Raw genomic sequence first — 15,865 nt, forward strand, 5'->3', positions numbered from 1 at the left:
CTGAAGTCTCTTTTATATAGACCTTAGTGGTCCCCTAATACTGTATCTGAAGTCTCTTTTATATAGACCTTAGTGGTCTCCTAATACTGTATCTGAAGTCTCTTTTATATAGACCTTAGTGGTCTCCTAATACTGTATCTCAAGTCTCTTTTATATAGACCTTAGTGGTCCCCTAATACTGTATCTCAAGTCTCTTTTATATAGACCTTAGTGGTCCCCTAATACTGTATCTGAAGTCTCTTTTATATAGACCTTAGTGGTCCCCTAATACTGTATCTGAAGTCTCTTTCCTGAAATTCAGCCTTGGTACAGAATTACAGCCACTAGAGCCAGTCCCACAATGAGCTTTCCTTAGGATGTGCCATTTCTGTGTCTGTAGCTATTGAGGAGGAGAGAGGGGGGGCAAGGTGGAGGGTGGGGGTGTGGCCTTGACCAACTGCCACGCTTTCCTTGTTTTCAAGCCATGATGTCTCTTTCTCATGGGCGGGCCAAATTCTCTAGGTGGGCAAAGCAGAGAAAGGGGAGGTAACCTTGCTCCTTATGACCTCATAAGGAGAAGATTCCAGATCGGCCCATCTGAGCTTTCATTTTCTCAAAGGCAGAGCAGGATACCCAGGGCTCGGTTTACACCTATCACCATTTCTATTAATGTTAAAAAAGCCTCATAAAGTGACATTTTCATGGCATGGGACCTTTAAAGTTGCTCTAAATAATGTTTCTATATTAACAATGGATCAAATGTACATGTGTAATGTGAAAGGGGTCACTCCTAGTGACAAACCAACCGAGTATTATCACCCGACACAGTTCCTCACATACAGTAGCATTATGGAGATTTTTACCTTCTTTCAGCGCACTGTTTTGGTTCAGTCTAAGCCCTCTCATTGACATTGCTTTTTTTGTTAACAAGAAAGTTATGTTGAAATAACTACATGCTAGCTGCACATGACAAAATGGCAGACGGACAAAATAAGCGACTTGCTAGTTAACACAGAGGAGCATTTAGCAGCTAAAGAGCCAGGTAGCCCTCAAGTTGGTTAAGATTAAAACAGAGGTAAAAGGAGAGTAAATATTGAACTTACATTCATCAAGTGAATGCTAATGTAATGCTCAGTGTCTGCTGGTTGTGTAAATAGGCAGCTGTTTGCTAACAATATCTACTTAAAAGGGGATAATATAATATAATATAATTACATGTTTAAATGTGTCACCTGTTCCATGTAAAATTTAATCTGGGATAAAGTAAAAAATAATTTTCTAGTTATAGTAGCTGTGATGCTAACTACTACACAACCGTATCTCTTAATGAATATAAGACAGTTACCACAGTGTAACAAGAACAAAAGGCACCCATCTCATACATCAACATGGAATTTATTTTCATTTTAGTTTCAGATGAACGTTTCACATTTTTTACAAAATCATTAGAAAACGTCTGACAATCCCATGGCTGGTCCTCGTTTAGCGTCTTCAGACACCAGAAGGATTAGTGGGGAATCATGCAGCATCCTGGACCCGCTGAGGCTCAGCCTGAGCTCCAGATCGATCAAATTATAATCCACAGTTCACTCACTTATCCCAGTGTGTAAGATCTTGAAGCCACGGTCATAACCTGACAATATGGTACAGTGATATCGTTCCACATCTAGCAATGTACAGAGTAGAGATACAGTGGGGGTGAGGCGCACGAGGAGGCGGTCACTGAAGACAAATCACTGACAGCCTCCTGCCTTTCTCAACTGATCTGCTAAGTGATCCTCAGCACCCAAATGTCTTCGATGTATGGACAGTACAAGTACCACATCAACAACACCATGCATGTTTTCTTACGCATGACACATCATTGGTTATGATTATGTAGATTTAAAAGAGCGTTAATATCAGAGTAAAATCAACCAATGGTTGCAGGCCTTGAAAGGGACGGGGGGGGGGGCGGAGGGGTTTGAAGGAAGAGGGCAGGAAGGTCCACTGAGCCTGTTTGGATGAGGTAAAAGTGAACTGGGGGGGGGGGGACAAGTAGAGACTAATTACTCAGTGTTTTGCTAATGTACATGCCCAGCGCACACACACACACACACACACACACACACACACACACACACACACACACACACAACACACACACACACACACACACACACACACACACACACACACACACACACACACACACACACACACACACACACACACACACACACAAACACACACACACACACAAACTCTTCGCAAACACCTCTGCCTCACGCCAAAGGCTTCTAAAACATTCTTTGGAGGGTAAACTTGAGCCAGATGAGGACACTGTGTGACTGTACGTGAGGGGAGGAAAGGGTTAGCCAAGATAGTACACACCCTCGATTAAGATCCGACAACTGAAAATAGATTTTATTAAGCCAATGCAAAGAGATCCTCCTCTCAAACAGAAGAAACCATGACACTGGAGCAGAGAGGCACTTACACGATCACTTTCATGTTTACACAGTGCTTGCGTCTGTGTGTCTTAAATGGAGACACAGCTACTTTTTTATTTTTATTTTTTTAAATCAAACGTCCAACACACACACACTCACAGATACTCGTTTTCACATTGGAGCATGTTTTTAGCAGTTGGCACATGTACATGCAAAGCGTTAGTTTGGCCCGCGCGGGCAAACTGAGGGAAAAGGTAGTGGTGGAAGGAGGGAGGAAAAATGGTCAAGATGTATGCGAACAGACAAACGCAAAGATAAGACTGACAAGACAGGCTCTTGAACGCTTTGAGCGTTTTTAAAAAACACCCCTGTCTCTGATCCTGCCCCTGCCCCCCTTGTGTCACATGTTCATAGCAGCACCAGAGGAGCCCTCTGATTGGTGGGTACAGCCGTCCGTTAAGTCAGTCAGTTTCAAGGATGAGCGGCGGTTGTTCGTTCTCTTCCTCTAAGCGCAAGTCGTTGAGGTCATCTTCTAGCCCCGCCCCTCCCACGGCGCCCTGCTCTTCGCAGTAACCTAGGAAACAAGAGGTCAAAAGGTCAAATAACGCAACAAACAACTTTGCACAAGACTTACTTTGCGTAACAAAGTCCAATGTCATGAAGGAAGATTTTCTTTCTTGATATCCTTCCTGAAATTGCTGCAACTCAATAGCTGATGGTGACATGAAATTTGAGCCTCGTCCGTTGCCATACTTTTTGCCAGAGATTAAGCATTTATCACTGAACTTCTACTTCAACATGATGACAACGAAACACTAACGTCTTATTTTACATGTCTCTTATTTCCTAATTCAATGTTAAATGTGTCCAAAGGTAACTTAAGCATACAATTCAAAATACAGGAGAATAGAAGTAGTAGACGTAAACAGAATGGCAGAAGAATAAACACACAACCACAGGGTCGTCACAAATGTTCAAAAATAAAATTATAATGATGATGTAAGTAGAGCTGTGCAATATATCGATATTATATAGATATCGTGATATGAGACTAGATATCGTCTTAGATTTTGGATATCATATCGTAATATGACATAAGTGTTGTCTTTTCCTGGTTTTAAAGGCTGCATTACAGTGTATGTCATTTTCTGAACTTACCAGACTGTTGTAACTGTTCTATTATCTGCCTTTACACACTTAGTCATTATATCCACAGTACTGATGCTTATTTATCAAAAATCTCATTGTGTAAATATTTTGTGAAAGCACCAATAGTCAACACTACAATATCGTTGCGGTATCGATATCGAGGTATTTGGTCAAAAATATCGTGATATTTGATTTTCTCCATATTGCCCAGCCCTATATGTAAGTATAATTCATCTGGAAATATACGACTGCTTATAAATGCAACACAACACAACACAAATACTTCCCTAAGACTACCAAATTACATCCACCAAACTCCCTGGGAAATGATAAGAAACAAAGAAGGAAATTAAGGACCTGTAAAATAAAGTATTACTTGTGAGCGTTTGTGTGACATACCTTTGGTGACAGCAGCACTGTAGGTTTGGGCCACAAGGGGGCGGTCATGAGACTGCTCAAGAATCTCATTGGCTGGCTCAGCACTGCCGTCTAACCTGAGGGGATCCAGTAACAGAAAATGTCAGTACAAATCTCGAAATTCAGGCTGTTGGTTGTGTAAAACTTCAGATTATAGTGTTCAGTGACCCGTGCATCGTCACTCTACATCTGCCACATTCGCTAGGGATTTACTGTGTGTGTGTGTGTGTGTGTGTGTGTGTGTGTGTGTGTGTGTGTGTGTGTGTGTGTGTTACCTGTGCTGCTTCATAAGTGTGCATTCCCCTCCCTCTTGTGGATCCAGGTTGTACAGATACAGGTAACCATCTGATGCTGCCACCAACAACCTGGGAATCTTCTGAATCCTGATTTTACACAAGAAAAAAACAACACAAAGAGCCCGCTTAATTATGGATCGCCTTTAGCTAGCATGGCTTGGTGTGCTGTTGCAACTGCTGAAACGGTGTTTGGATCACAGTTTTCTTTGGCTGGAGGTAATGATCTGCAGCGCTTTCTCATCAAAAGGGACTCTATTACAGACTGATATAACACAAACAGTCATTAAGAGACGCCTCCTAGTTCATTAAAAATGTGCTGTTCTAAACCCTGTTGGGTAACATCTTCTCAGATAAAATCCAGGGCCCCCGGGGATGTAAAGAGATTCATATTTTATAGAAGCAGCAAACTGGTAGTTAGCATGAACAGCAACAGCAAGACAGCATCAGTAAGAGTGACATCAACTGAATTTTAAACATCACACATGATGGATTTCAACAACTAAACAAAAAGACTGCTGTATGTGTACATACATATTCTATGTTTGCATATAGATGTGTGTGTGTGTGTGTGTGTGTGAGAGAGTGTATACCCACACAGCCAAGGCGCAAATGTTCTTATGTCCGCAGAAGGGCAGACGCACAGTGGCAAAGGCTCGCCCCTGGGTGAACATTTCCGTAACCTGAGAAGGCAGGTAGGTTGTGGACGCCATCAGGACCTTGCCCAGGTACCCTCCCCATGTGGTGGGCTCCTCTGCTGGCCTAGACACAGACACACAGACACACAATGTGAGAATCCTCGGTTTCTCTGAGGAGCAGTGAGCACAAGTAAATGGGAAGGAAATCGCAACCCTCAGAAACGTTTTTTTTTTTTTTTTTTTAAATCTGACGTAATAAGACAGAGACAAAAAGGTACGTACACATACTTCTCCTTCTGCGTCTCTAATTTGAAGATATGGACAGTCTCTGTGTTGCTGGAAGCCGACAGGTACAGGCCTTCCATGCTGAACGCCAATGAGCAGATGCTAACACACCTAAGATGAGAAACAGGCATGTACAGGGAAGCAGGTGAACACAGATATACAGTACACACGAACGCATGCAACAAACACAAATACTGAATCATGCTAGTACATCCACAGCAAAACAGCTGCAATTTCAGAACTGTAGTCCATCACTCAACAGATCACCTACCTCTTGACTCCTCTTCGAAACTCAAAGAGCTTCTGTCCCTCCGGGATTGAGAAGACACGAATGACTGTGCCCTGGGGAGGAAGTGAAAGATAAACAGAGGATGACAAAACTTGGAGGCGAAAGCAACAACAGTGATCCGTATTTGCTCAGGCGGAAAACAAAATCACTCGCAAATGAGCCACACAGACATCGTGCTAATGTACTGTACAGTGAACTGTCTTACCTTCTCCGAGGCTGTGGCCAGTTTGGTTCCACTGGCATCGAAAGCCAGAGCCGCTAATGGGCTGTCGTGGGCTGGAATCATATTAGCCGCTCGCTGGAAAACACACACAGACACTAGTTAGAGATGCGCTACAGAAAGACAAAGGAACAGTGAGAATCAGCTGTGACTGATGATAGCAAATACTGGCTGTCAGAATAGTGAGGACAGAGTCTCAACGGACAATTTACATTTATTTTATATGCAATTTAATAAGCAATGGAAACAGCCCCTCAGCTGTGCATGCACCAGGTATTTGTTTTGTTATGTATGATAGAAAAGTGCTAAGGAAGAAAATACGAGGTGAGGGGAAAAGGTTGGTCTGAAAGATGAAGTAGAAGGGCTTTATAAAAGAAAGATAGTGAAGCTTTACTGTGTTGGCGATCACCTACCAGGTTGACTGTGTCAAACACCTGAACTTCTCCTATCGTAGCACTGCCTGGGTAAGCCAGGTAACAGTTATCATTGCTGATGGAAAGGGCACACAATCCTGGAGAAATATGAGCACAAATACAAACTTATTAACAAAGGAAGCCAAAGGAAGGAAGATAAATCAGATTCCAACAGAACCACATTTATCTGAACTTGACAATAAGTGAAACTGAAAGAATGACTCAAGTGCATAAAGAGACTGCAATCATCAAAATGGTTACAATAGTTCTGACAGCGTGAGTGGGTGTTTGTTCAGTGGGTGTATACCACAGGGACAGTTTTCAGCCTTTAGGGCAACAGCAAACCAAACGGAGTCAACTGTGAACTAAAAATAAACGTATAATGAAAATGAAAGAGAAACCCAAATCCCCCACGGTCTGAGGAAAGTGACGTTTCTAGTTTCAGTTTGAGCACATAGAATACTGAGAAGGAAAAACCCTTCCCCAGTATTTTTCAATGTTTTTTCATCCTATGAGCATTTTAATATTATCACATTACATGTCATTTAGCTGACGCTTTTATCCAAAGCGACTTACAATTGCTATATATGCACACGCCTCTGGAGCAACTAGGGGTTAAGTGTCTTGCTCAGGGACACATTGAACCCGGGTCTCCCGCACCAAAGGCATGTGTTATATCCACTGCGCCATCACCACCCCTATTGCATATCGCACACACTATACACATGCTACACTATGTTGAGATACTGCTCGTCGTTCTTCCGACTCACCTGAAGGGTTGGGTGGAGTTTCTCTGATAGTGTGCAGCACTTTCATGTCTCGGATGTTGTGAATGTAAAGTGACTCCTCCAGACACACTATCAGCCTCTGCACAGGAACCACAAAACATCAACAACATGACTGTCAAAGGCAAACACTAATAGGATAAGACATTTTGCTGTCCTGATGCATTAGCCAACAATGACATTTGCACAAGATAAATACATCTTCTGTTGTTTGATGAATATGTGACTATTTCAAAAGGAAATGCGTGGGACAGAATGTCTGACAGACAGGTAATTATTTGCCCTCGTCTTGCTACCTGTCTGTTGAGCTTGACAGCCAGTATAGTGTTGGAATAGGAGTAGTTGCAGATCTCGGTTCCCTTCTTGAAATGACAGACTTTGAGCTTCCTGGGGGCCTTCAGGCTGACGATGGCCACCAGGCTGCTGGAGAACAGACGCTCCACAATACACACATCCTCCGTATCCGCTGCAGGAACACACACACAGACACACAAATCATCACTTCACAATGTTCACTCGGTGGCATCCTGTCATCTCTTATTAGCTTCCTTTTTGTGCCCATTGCAATATTAAGGGAATGAAATGATGCAAATGAAAAGCATCACATATCAATATTATTTGGGCAGTAAGCTTATTCACAGAGGTTTCGTTGTTCCTAAACACACCGGCAAAACTTTAAGCACACTACTTACTGAGCAACGGCTGGGCTCATGAATTATAGACAATAGCACTTACTGGGCCAAAACACTTTTCCGCCTCTTACTACACAACTTGAGTCTCCTACTACCTGCTATTGCATTGGCTATTCAAATTAAACAGGATTATCAAAAATATAAATGTGAGCATACATGGGTAGTTCACAGGTATACTATAAATCATGTAAATCTAAAAATGAGGCGCACTATTGAGGTTTCAGCATCCACATGGGGGGGTGGAAAAGTGCTGACAAACTTTATTAATATTTAAAGTAACAGCAACGCCCTAACGGTGCAGTGATTGTGTCTAGACAGCATGCATTAAACACAATTACTCAAAAACAAATATGGCTGAGCAATAATACTGCTTATAAAGTAATTGTACATACACAAGGATTTTGTACTCAGTGTTCTCCCTGACTGACTAATGAGATTGTACACACAAGTGGCAGAGAGGGCATCAGAATGTAACGACAGAGCTTAGACAATACTTACTACATTCATATATCTGCTCCAATTTGTCCACAGAGGACAGGGAGAAAAACTTGTATCCTGATTTGGTGCCAACAGCTAAGGACCTACATAAATAACAGAAATAGACACAACAGCAGCATTGAACAATCATTGCATCAGCATGTTATTACACCAATACACACACTGGATACTGACTCCAATGTCGTTATTACAGCTCGCTGAGGCGTTTCAAACTGGGATCAGCCTGTTTAAGGTGATTTCCAGTGGTTTTGGCGTCACTGGATGCACTGGTCAGATTGTGACAGCGATCACACGACTGGAGCAGTTTTGCAATAAGAGGCCTCTGCGGTCTAGAGCAGTCACCGGTAAATTTAGTGGACTACCCCTCCATTTACCACAACGGTTTATCTGGCTACATGTCTTATTAAAGTAGGTCTAAAAAAAAAAAAAAAAAACAGTGTGTGCCTGTTAACGTGACAGCATTGTCCAACAGTCCCTAACTGTAGCGCCAGTCGTAAACAATAACATCCATTAAGCGCTTGCGCCCAAAACATAAAAACCACATAGACTTCAGCTATGTCTATCTTATACAATTCAGTGTATTAACCATCTTTACCACAGCCCCCCCAAGAACTTACATGACACCTAACCTCACGTTACATGTGTATTGTGGCTAAAGTTAGCCTTGGACTACACAGCATCATGTTAGCTAGAAAGCTATGCTAGTGACGGGTGAAATAACCGAGCGTCAACCGGGCAGTTTACTTAGCTAACGTTAGCTAACATTAGCGTGTATTGGTAGCTAGTCATTTCGATTGTGAGAAATTACATCCAGGCTATTTCCCATTGAGCCCTGTCACTCTGTGAGGCGGTCCGATAAGTCTACACTGAGCTAGCTAACGTCAGCTAGCTTGACAGCACAGGCCATCGGATGCCCAGACACTCTCCCCGGCCCAGTCTTACGTGTTGTCCTGGTTGAAGTTGGCGAAGAGAAGCTGGCTTCCGCCAGCATCCCCACTTTGACTGGCCAAGTTCATGGGCTCGGCACCATTGACATATAAAGCTTAGCTAGAAATAGCAGAAAATTGGCTGGGATAAGTACTGTGATAAGGGCCAGACGTGTTGAGCTTCAAGGAACCATCTCTTTTTTCCTAGCCCCGCTGTAGTGATTGTTGTTGTTTTTCATTGGGGCTGTTGCTCCCCCTTACTGCGCATGCTCTGAGGACGCAGCGTGCGGTACCTTTAAAGAGCCAGGACAGTTTTGTCAGAGTTCCGATGATAAAAAAATAAATAAAAAATAATGTATCAACGATATGATATGACTGGGAATTGTATTGTATTGTAGTTTGATATATCGGCTCCACGGAAGAGAGACAGCCGGAGCAAACACAGCTCTCCTGAAAACACTCCACTGTACAGTCATGTGGGCCAGTAATTATTTGATATAACAGCGGCACCCATCGTCATAATGTGCAAACAACATGAACGGGCAAACTACACATTCCATCCTGATTGGTAGCCTATGTTAAATATATTATACTTATTAAACATACCATTAACACTACCGGCCGGTTTCTTCTCTTAACTAAAGGCTAAAATCGGAAATGTAATGTTTAGTTTTGTATAGTTTGCACTATACAATTTGTAAAACTACTCCAACAACCCCTCCTCTTTGTTGAAATATCTCCACTTTCTGACCTTCCACTTTCAATATTAAGCTATATCACTGTACAGCTCAGCTCAGCATGGTATATAATTATTACATTTGGTGGTTTAAATACATTACATAGCCTACATTTATTATACATTGACAAAACTGTACTGTGCACTTTCTATCTTGTTCTGTTTTTTTCTGAAGCAAAAAGAGACTTATGTTACACAGAACCTGTTGTTGGTTTTCTAAACAAAAAGTTTCAAGCTCCATGAACATTTTGTGTCAATGCAAAAACAACTGTTAAACTGTCACTCATGTCCTTCTGTTGTGCCGTTGACATAAAGACATTACTATTAAAGGTCCCATGACATGCTGCTTTTTGGATGCTTTTATATAGACCTTAGTGGTCCCCTAATACTGTATCTGAAGTCTCTTTTATATAGACCTTAGTGGTCCCCTAATACTGTATCTGAAGTCTCTTTTATATAGACCTTAGTGGTCCCCTAATACTGTATCTGAAGTCTCTTTTATATAGGCCTTAGTCGGTCCCTTATAAATTATTAGAAGTTTTTTTTTTATAAGGCCTTAGTGGTCCCCTAATACTGGATCTGAAGTCTCTTTTATATAGGCCTTAGTGGTCCCCTAATACTGTATCTGAAGTCTCTTTTATATAGGCCTTAGTGGTCCCCTAATACTGTATCTGAAGTCTCTTTTATATAGACCTTAGTGGTCCCCTAATACTGTATCTGAAGTCTCTTTCCCGAAATCCAGCCTTGGTGCAGCATTACAGCCACTAGATCCAGTCCCACAATGAGCTTTGCTTGTTTTCAAGCCATGATGTCTCTCTCTCATGGGTGGGCCAAATTCTCTGGGTGGGCAAAGCAGAGAAAGGGGAGGTAACCTTGCTCCTTATGACCTCATAAGGAGAAGATTCCTGATTGTCAGTTTAATACTGTAATTTGGAAAGTATCATATCCATTTATTTAGGCTGTGTGATGTGCCATGTCTGCCTACATTTCTTTCTTCCCTGCTAGCCTATATAATACAGTATATATCTTAGATAATATAAGGAATAATATAATATCAACCACATTTTTTAATATTTTGTATTTTTGTATATGGTTGCACCCATATTGCACAAAGTAATGCATGCAATTTATGGTGAACATAAAGGTGTATATTGCACTGTATATTGCAAATCATGTATGCCTATACATATTATATTATTTGAAAAAAAACACATTTTCTGCCATAGCCGTTTTTAATATATGTGATGACATTAAATCAAAATGTATGTCCCAATACAGTATGTAAATATTCATTTATAATATGTGTATGTATTGTCCATGTATCAGATTTTATCTGTCAGTTTCATAAAACTGGTTTGGACGCAGCGTTATTAAAAGTTAACATATGAAGTTAGAGAACTCCATGTAAACTGCATTTATTTCAGCTTTTGTGAACTCCATCTATTTATTTCACAAGCACTGTTGTTCAGCGGCAACATGTTGATTATTTTCTGAATGGCCTGTCTTTTCACGTGACATTTCTTTGAAATGAATAAATCAAAAACCTAACCCTACAATAATGACTGTGGTGACAAGGGCATCCAGTCTGAGGCGTGGGATGACAAGGAAACCGTTAGTGATCGGATATGTCGACTGAGTAATTTTGGGAGTCAGAGTTTCTGTCTCTATGACTCTCTATGTCTCTATGAGTTCTATTGCAGTTTCAGGTGTAAGTCTGAGCATGTCAGAGCAGGATTGTGAACGACAGATTATTTAATGGATAACAAAAGACAGCCGGAGACAGACAGCTGCTCATCCTGTGTGAGGATATGACAGAACAAAAGACGGATAAAGCAGTGACACTATCAGTTGGCACAAGTGTAAAAAAAGGAAATACCGGTAAACCAAGAAAAAGATGCGACAAAGGTGAAAACCACACAAGCTCAGCTGCACTGGGAGAATGAATACATCCACTGGGATGAGCCTCTGTTGTCCCTAACAGCTGCATAAGTAACATATTTTTTTTTTTTAAGATTATTTTTTGGGCTTTTCCACCTTTAATTTGACAGGACAGCTAGGTGAGAAAGGGGAGAGAGAGGGGGAAGACATGCAGATATGCATATATGTGCGCCTGCTCTACCCACTGAATCAACCCGGCCACCATAAGTAACATTATTAACAAACAATGTGTTAGTAAGTAATAACAAGTCCTTTATTAAACCTCAAGGTAGTGAATTCTCTAAATGATAAATCTGAGTGACTTCAACCTTAATTATTGGGTTATTACAGCAGAACAGAGACCTACTAAAGGGCAATACAGATCCATTTATTTTAAAATTTCATCTGTGAAACGACCACGGTGTTTCATCCATTTAGTTAATTAGATCACCTAAGTTGTGCGTTTGCTCCTGGTTGGTTGTGTTTCTGTGCCAGCTGTGTCCTTTGGTCCAGTTGACTGTTTTCAGTGATTGCGTGCCGGCCTCTCCTCCAGAGGTCTGTCAGCACAGGCAGGGCTCCAACACACTGTGTACTGGCCTTTGGTTTACACAAGCCGTAGCTTCCAAATAAACACGACAGACAGAGAGACGAAGGCGAGGATTTGTGAAATAGAAAGCAAAACTGCATACCCAGCTCGTAGAAAAAAAGTTAATTTTAGTCACGGTGACGATAACTAAAATGATAAGAGACGGAAAATGTTACACACTGGAGCACCACAAATATGAGTCCAAACAGGAATATAAGAGATAGGCTATGTGTCTTTTATGTTTAGTTGTTCAAATGTTCAAATGTAATCACTACCAATAAACTACATTTTTACATGCACAGTTGTACCTATACAGTGCATTGGGAATACGTTATAGACGCTGTACAAATATGCTTGGCTGGCCACTGTTGATATTTTGACTCTTATCTCTAAACACAGCCAGGGGTGAATGTGTAACACGCTTCAGTTTGAAGCGTGGAAACTTGTTTGGATGTGTGTTTGTGTGTGTGTGTTTGCATAATGTATCTGTTCAGTCTCACACAGTGCTTCAAAGGGCCTCTGCTGGCCCAATGTTATTGTTGGGTAATATTTAATTTTCCATTCAGTTTGAGCGTGTGTTTTTTGTGAAGGGAACCATGAGTGGATTTGCAAAATTAAATTGAGAGAAAAAGAAAGAGAGAGAGAGAGAGAGAGAGAGAGAGAGAGAGAGAAAATGCCATGCTTCCTTTTGATTATCAGAAGATAAATGCACTGCAGAGCAAACAGTAGTACATGTTACACTGCTACAAAGATTGACCATTTCTAAACAGCATTTGTCTTATATCCCTGCTGGTACTTTTGACACATTAAATAATTTACATTTTAGCTCTTTGTCTCCTCTTGGTTTGAAAACTCACATATCAAAGTGCAGATTTCCAGAGCAGACCTCCTTTTTTTCAGGAAATAGGGGGTTGTTAGCGCCCTTGGAGGGAGTTAACATTCTACAAGATACACTTTGAGGGGATATTAGAGGCTTATTCATATGTTGTTTTTATTTTACTCACGATATTTAGGCTACATTAGACTACTTTTAGACCAATAAAGAAATAAAGGACTCTACTTGTTGATTCCTGACAGTGTGGAGTGCGCAATCCCCATCAATACATTAAAGGAGAAATGCAATTCTAAAAAGAATTTCAGATTCAGACTTGTATTTTCGATTTTTACTAGAAAATGTTTACATGCTTTAATGTAAAAAACACAAAAAAACACAAAAAACATTATTTTTCTCATATACTGTTTGTCTGAATATAACTGTATTCACCCTCTGTCTGAAACGCTCCGTTTTAGCCCCTGTCTCTTTAAGCCCCCCTTCCGAAAAGCCCAGTCTGCTCTGATTGGCTTGCGAGACAAAATTTGGCACACCTTGAAAAGGTAGTTCTCAGGCAGTGGGGATTATTGTGTGTAAGCAACATGTTATTGTTGTAGCAGGTCGTTTAGTCCAGTGTAGAGCCCGACCGATATATTGGCGGTCCGACATTATCGGCCGATATTAGGCATTTTACGAACTATCGGTATCTGCATTTATAATGGCCGATAAATGAATATTTGAAAAATAAAATAAAAACGGACCCTTCAACCATGTTGTGAGTGTTGGCGTTGCATAGTCTGTCCACCAGAGGGCGCTCTACAAGCTCCCTGTTGGCAACACTTGTGTTTAACCCTTTAAGTTTCATATCTTAAGTTTGTATTTTTATACATTTTATTTATCAGAACTTTAATATATTTAGATGTTCTGTTGTGACAATAAAACAAACAAGTTTATTTTTCAACTGCATTATCAGATTATTTTAATGAGGACTCATAAATAACTACAAATAACTAATGTTAGGGAAATCTGTTTATGTTTTGTTACGCGTTTCTGGATTTTTTTATATATATATATTGGACGATATATCGGAATTTCGAATTTTTAGATCACAGAACATTTATATCGATATTGGCCTTAAAGGTCCAATGTGTGGGAATTTCTCCCATCTAGCGTTGAGATCATATATCGCAATCAACTCTCTGGCGCCACGCAGTTCAAAGTAGGTATTACAGCTACGGTAGCCTTCACGCTTTATGCTGATGACGCCGCTCTCTTGCTCTTTTCAATCTCCTTTTTCTTCTTCTGGGCGAAGAAGAAGAAGACTCCTATTCCTGAAATTTGGATTTTGAATACGTGTGGTCCTCCATGTTTCCTTCTTGAAACTTGCCGGGGCCGGGAAGCTACGATACCCGTTAGAAGCATTAGCAGCACCTGTGAGTTTATCATGTGACAGTGAAAACGTGAAAGGCGGAGCAGTATGTCCTGTATGTCCCTTACCGGCTAACTATTTCAAGATGGAGCATGAATATGGAGCGTCTACCCCAGTTCATGCGAATGCAAATGTAAAATTTCAAGCCAAAAGGAATACTTGGAATTGATGGTGGTGATAAATATTCATGAAAAAGGACAAGTTTGTGAACGGGCAACACAGATTTAGAGAATGAACAACTAAACACGTTATACACTGGGGCTTTAAAAATCCTTTATCAGTCGGGCTCCAGTCCAGTGGTTCCCAACCCAGGGGTCAGGCTGTAAACTGTAAATACTCAAGTGAAGAACAAGTACCTTACATTGTACTTCAGTACAGTATTTGAGTAAATGTATAACTACTTTCCAGCATTAATTAAAATGCGCAGAAAACATAATTTAACAATTAACCAAAATAACAATGAGAAAACACATGTTTGGGGGGTTTTCTAAGGGAGTAAGTGGCGCGTTTGGGGAACCTTGGACCCTGTAGTTTTCTTTTTTTTTTTTTAGCTTTTTGCCTACCAGTGTGTTTTTACATTATTTTTCCACCCCCTACAACATGAATAATTTTTCTCAAAGTCATGTAATCATTTGCTTAGGTTTAGTTATCACCTTTGTGTCCCTTTTATTGTAGGTTATAGGTCCCTATGTTCCAACAATATTTAAATGTCACACTAGTAGAGCCAGTTAAATATTAAAACTGAGGCAGGAGACAGAGTTGTGTTGTGGGGAGCTGTTGCTGTTTGTGTTATCATCAGCCTGGATAGGGGGAAAGGGGAGGGGAGGGGAGGGGAGGGGAGGGAGGGGAGGAGGGGAGGGGTTACTAACCCAGTCCCGCGGAACATCCTGCAAACAGATCTGAGACTCCGAAAAAAATCTCTGTACAGTTCCCCAACACCCATCGCCTCCGTGTTCCCACCGGGATGGCTCGATGTTTGACCACCGGAGAAGTCCCGGCACTTTAGATAAGAGTCGTGTATTTGTGTGCAGCTGACTCTGCAGGGTCGATGCCCCTGACGGACTTTATGTGTTTATGTTTGCACGCGCGGCGGTGGGACATCCGGAATGGGGGATCCGTAGGAGGAGACGACGCTCGCTGGTGTGCTGTTAGCAAATAGAGCGCACCAACGCGCGCGCAAAAAAAAAAAATAAAAGCCCATACGCACGAGATGGACTTTAAGAGGACAAAATTTGGAAGGTAATTTTTTTTTTATTTTCTTAGGAAAGTTTGACTGCTGGCAGCATATTTTTTATGTGTGACACATCCTGTGCATCCATGCGCACTGACGCGTTGGCACAGCGAGGGATACGTTTTGTGTGTGTGTGTGT

At 41.2% G+C, this 15,865-nt stretch overlaps 2 protein-coding genes across 3 annotated transcripts in view; one reads left to right on the forward strand and one right to left on the reverse strand.

The window, feature by feature from the left end:
- Positions 1-2,358: 2,358 nt before the first annotated feature.
- wipi2 (WD repeat domain, phosphoinositide interacting 2) lies at positions 2,359-9,283 on the reverse strand. Of its 2 annotated transcripts, none has more exons than XM_039825815.1 (12): positions 9,033-9,283; positions 8,091-8,173; positions 7,197-7,366; positions 6,886-6,982; positions 6,116-6,213; positions 5,688-5,780; positions 5,465-5,535; positions 5,197-5,304; positions 4,868-5,032; positions 4,253-4,360; positions 3,960-4,054; positions 2,359-2,985 (listed from the first exon to the last, which is right to left on the reverse strand). In XM_039825815.1, the coding sequence occupies exons 1-12, from the start codon at positions 9,104-9,106 to the stop codon at positions 2,873-2,875; spliced, it is 1,275 nt and encodes a 424-aa protein (XP_039681749.1). In that variant the 5' UTR covers positions 9,107-9,283; the 3' UTR covers positions 2,359-2,872. The 2 variants fall into 2 exon arrangements, with proteins under 2 accessions (XP_039681749.1, XP_039681748.1); XM_039825814.1 differs by having other exon boundaries at positions 5,191-5,304.
- Positions 9,284-15,369: 6,086 nt separating this feature from the next.
- mmd2a (monocyte to macrophage differentiation-associated 2a) overlaps positions 15,370-15,865 on the forward strand; it is a 17,130-nt gene continuing 16,634 nt past the window's right edge. The window contains exon 1 of the mRNA XM_039825021.1: positions 15,370-15,734. Coding sequence (XP_039680955.1) covers positions 15,706-15,734 — 29 coding nt within the window. The 5' untranslated portion in view covers positions 15,370-15,705. The remainder of the gene's footprint in view (positions 15,735-15,865) is intronic.

The sequence above is a fragment of the Perca fluviatilis genome, chromosome 15, assembly GCF_010015445.1.
Source record: "Perca fluviatilis chromosome 15, GENO_Pfluv_1.0, whole genome shotgun sequence".
NCBI lineage: Eukaryota > Metazoa > Chordata > Actinopteri > Perciformes > Percidae > Perca > Perca fluviatilis.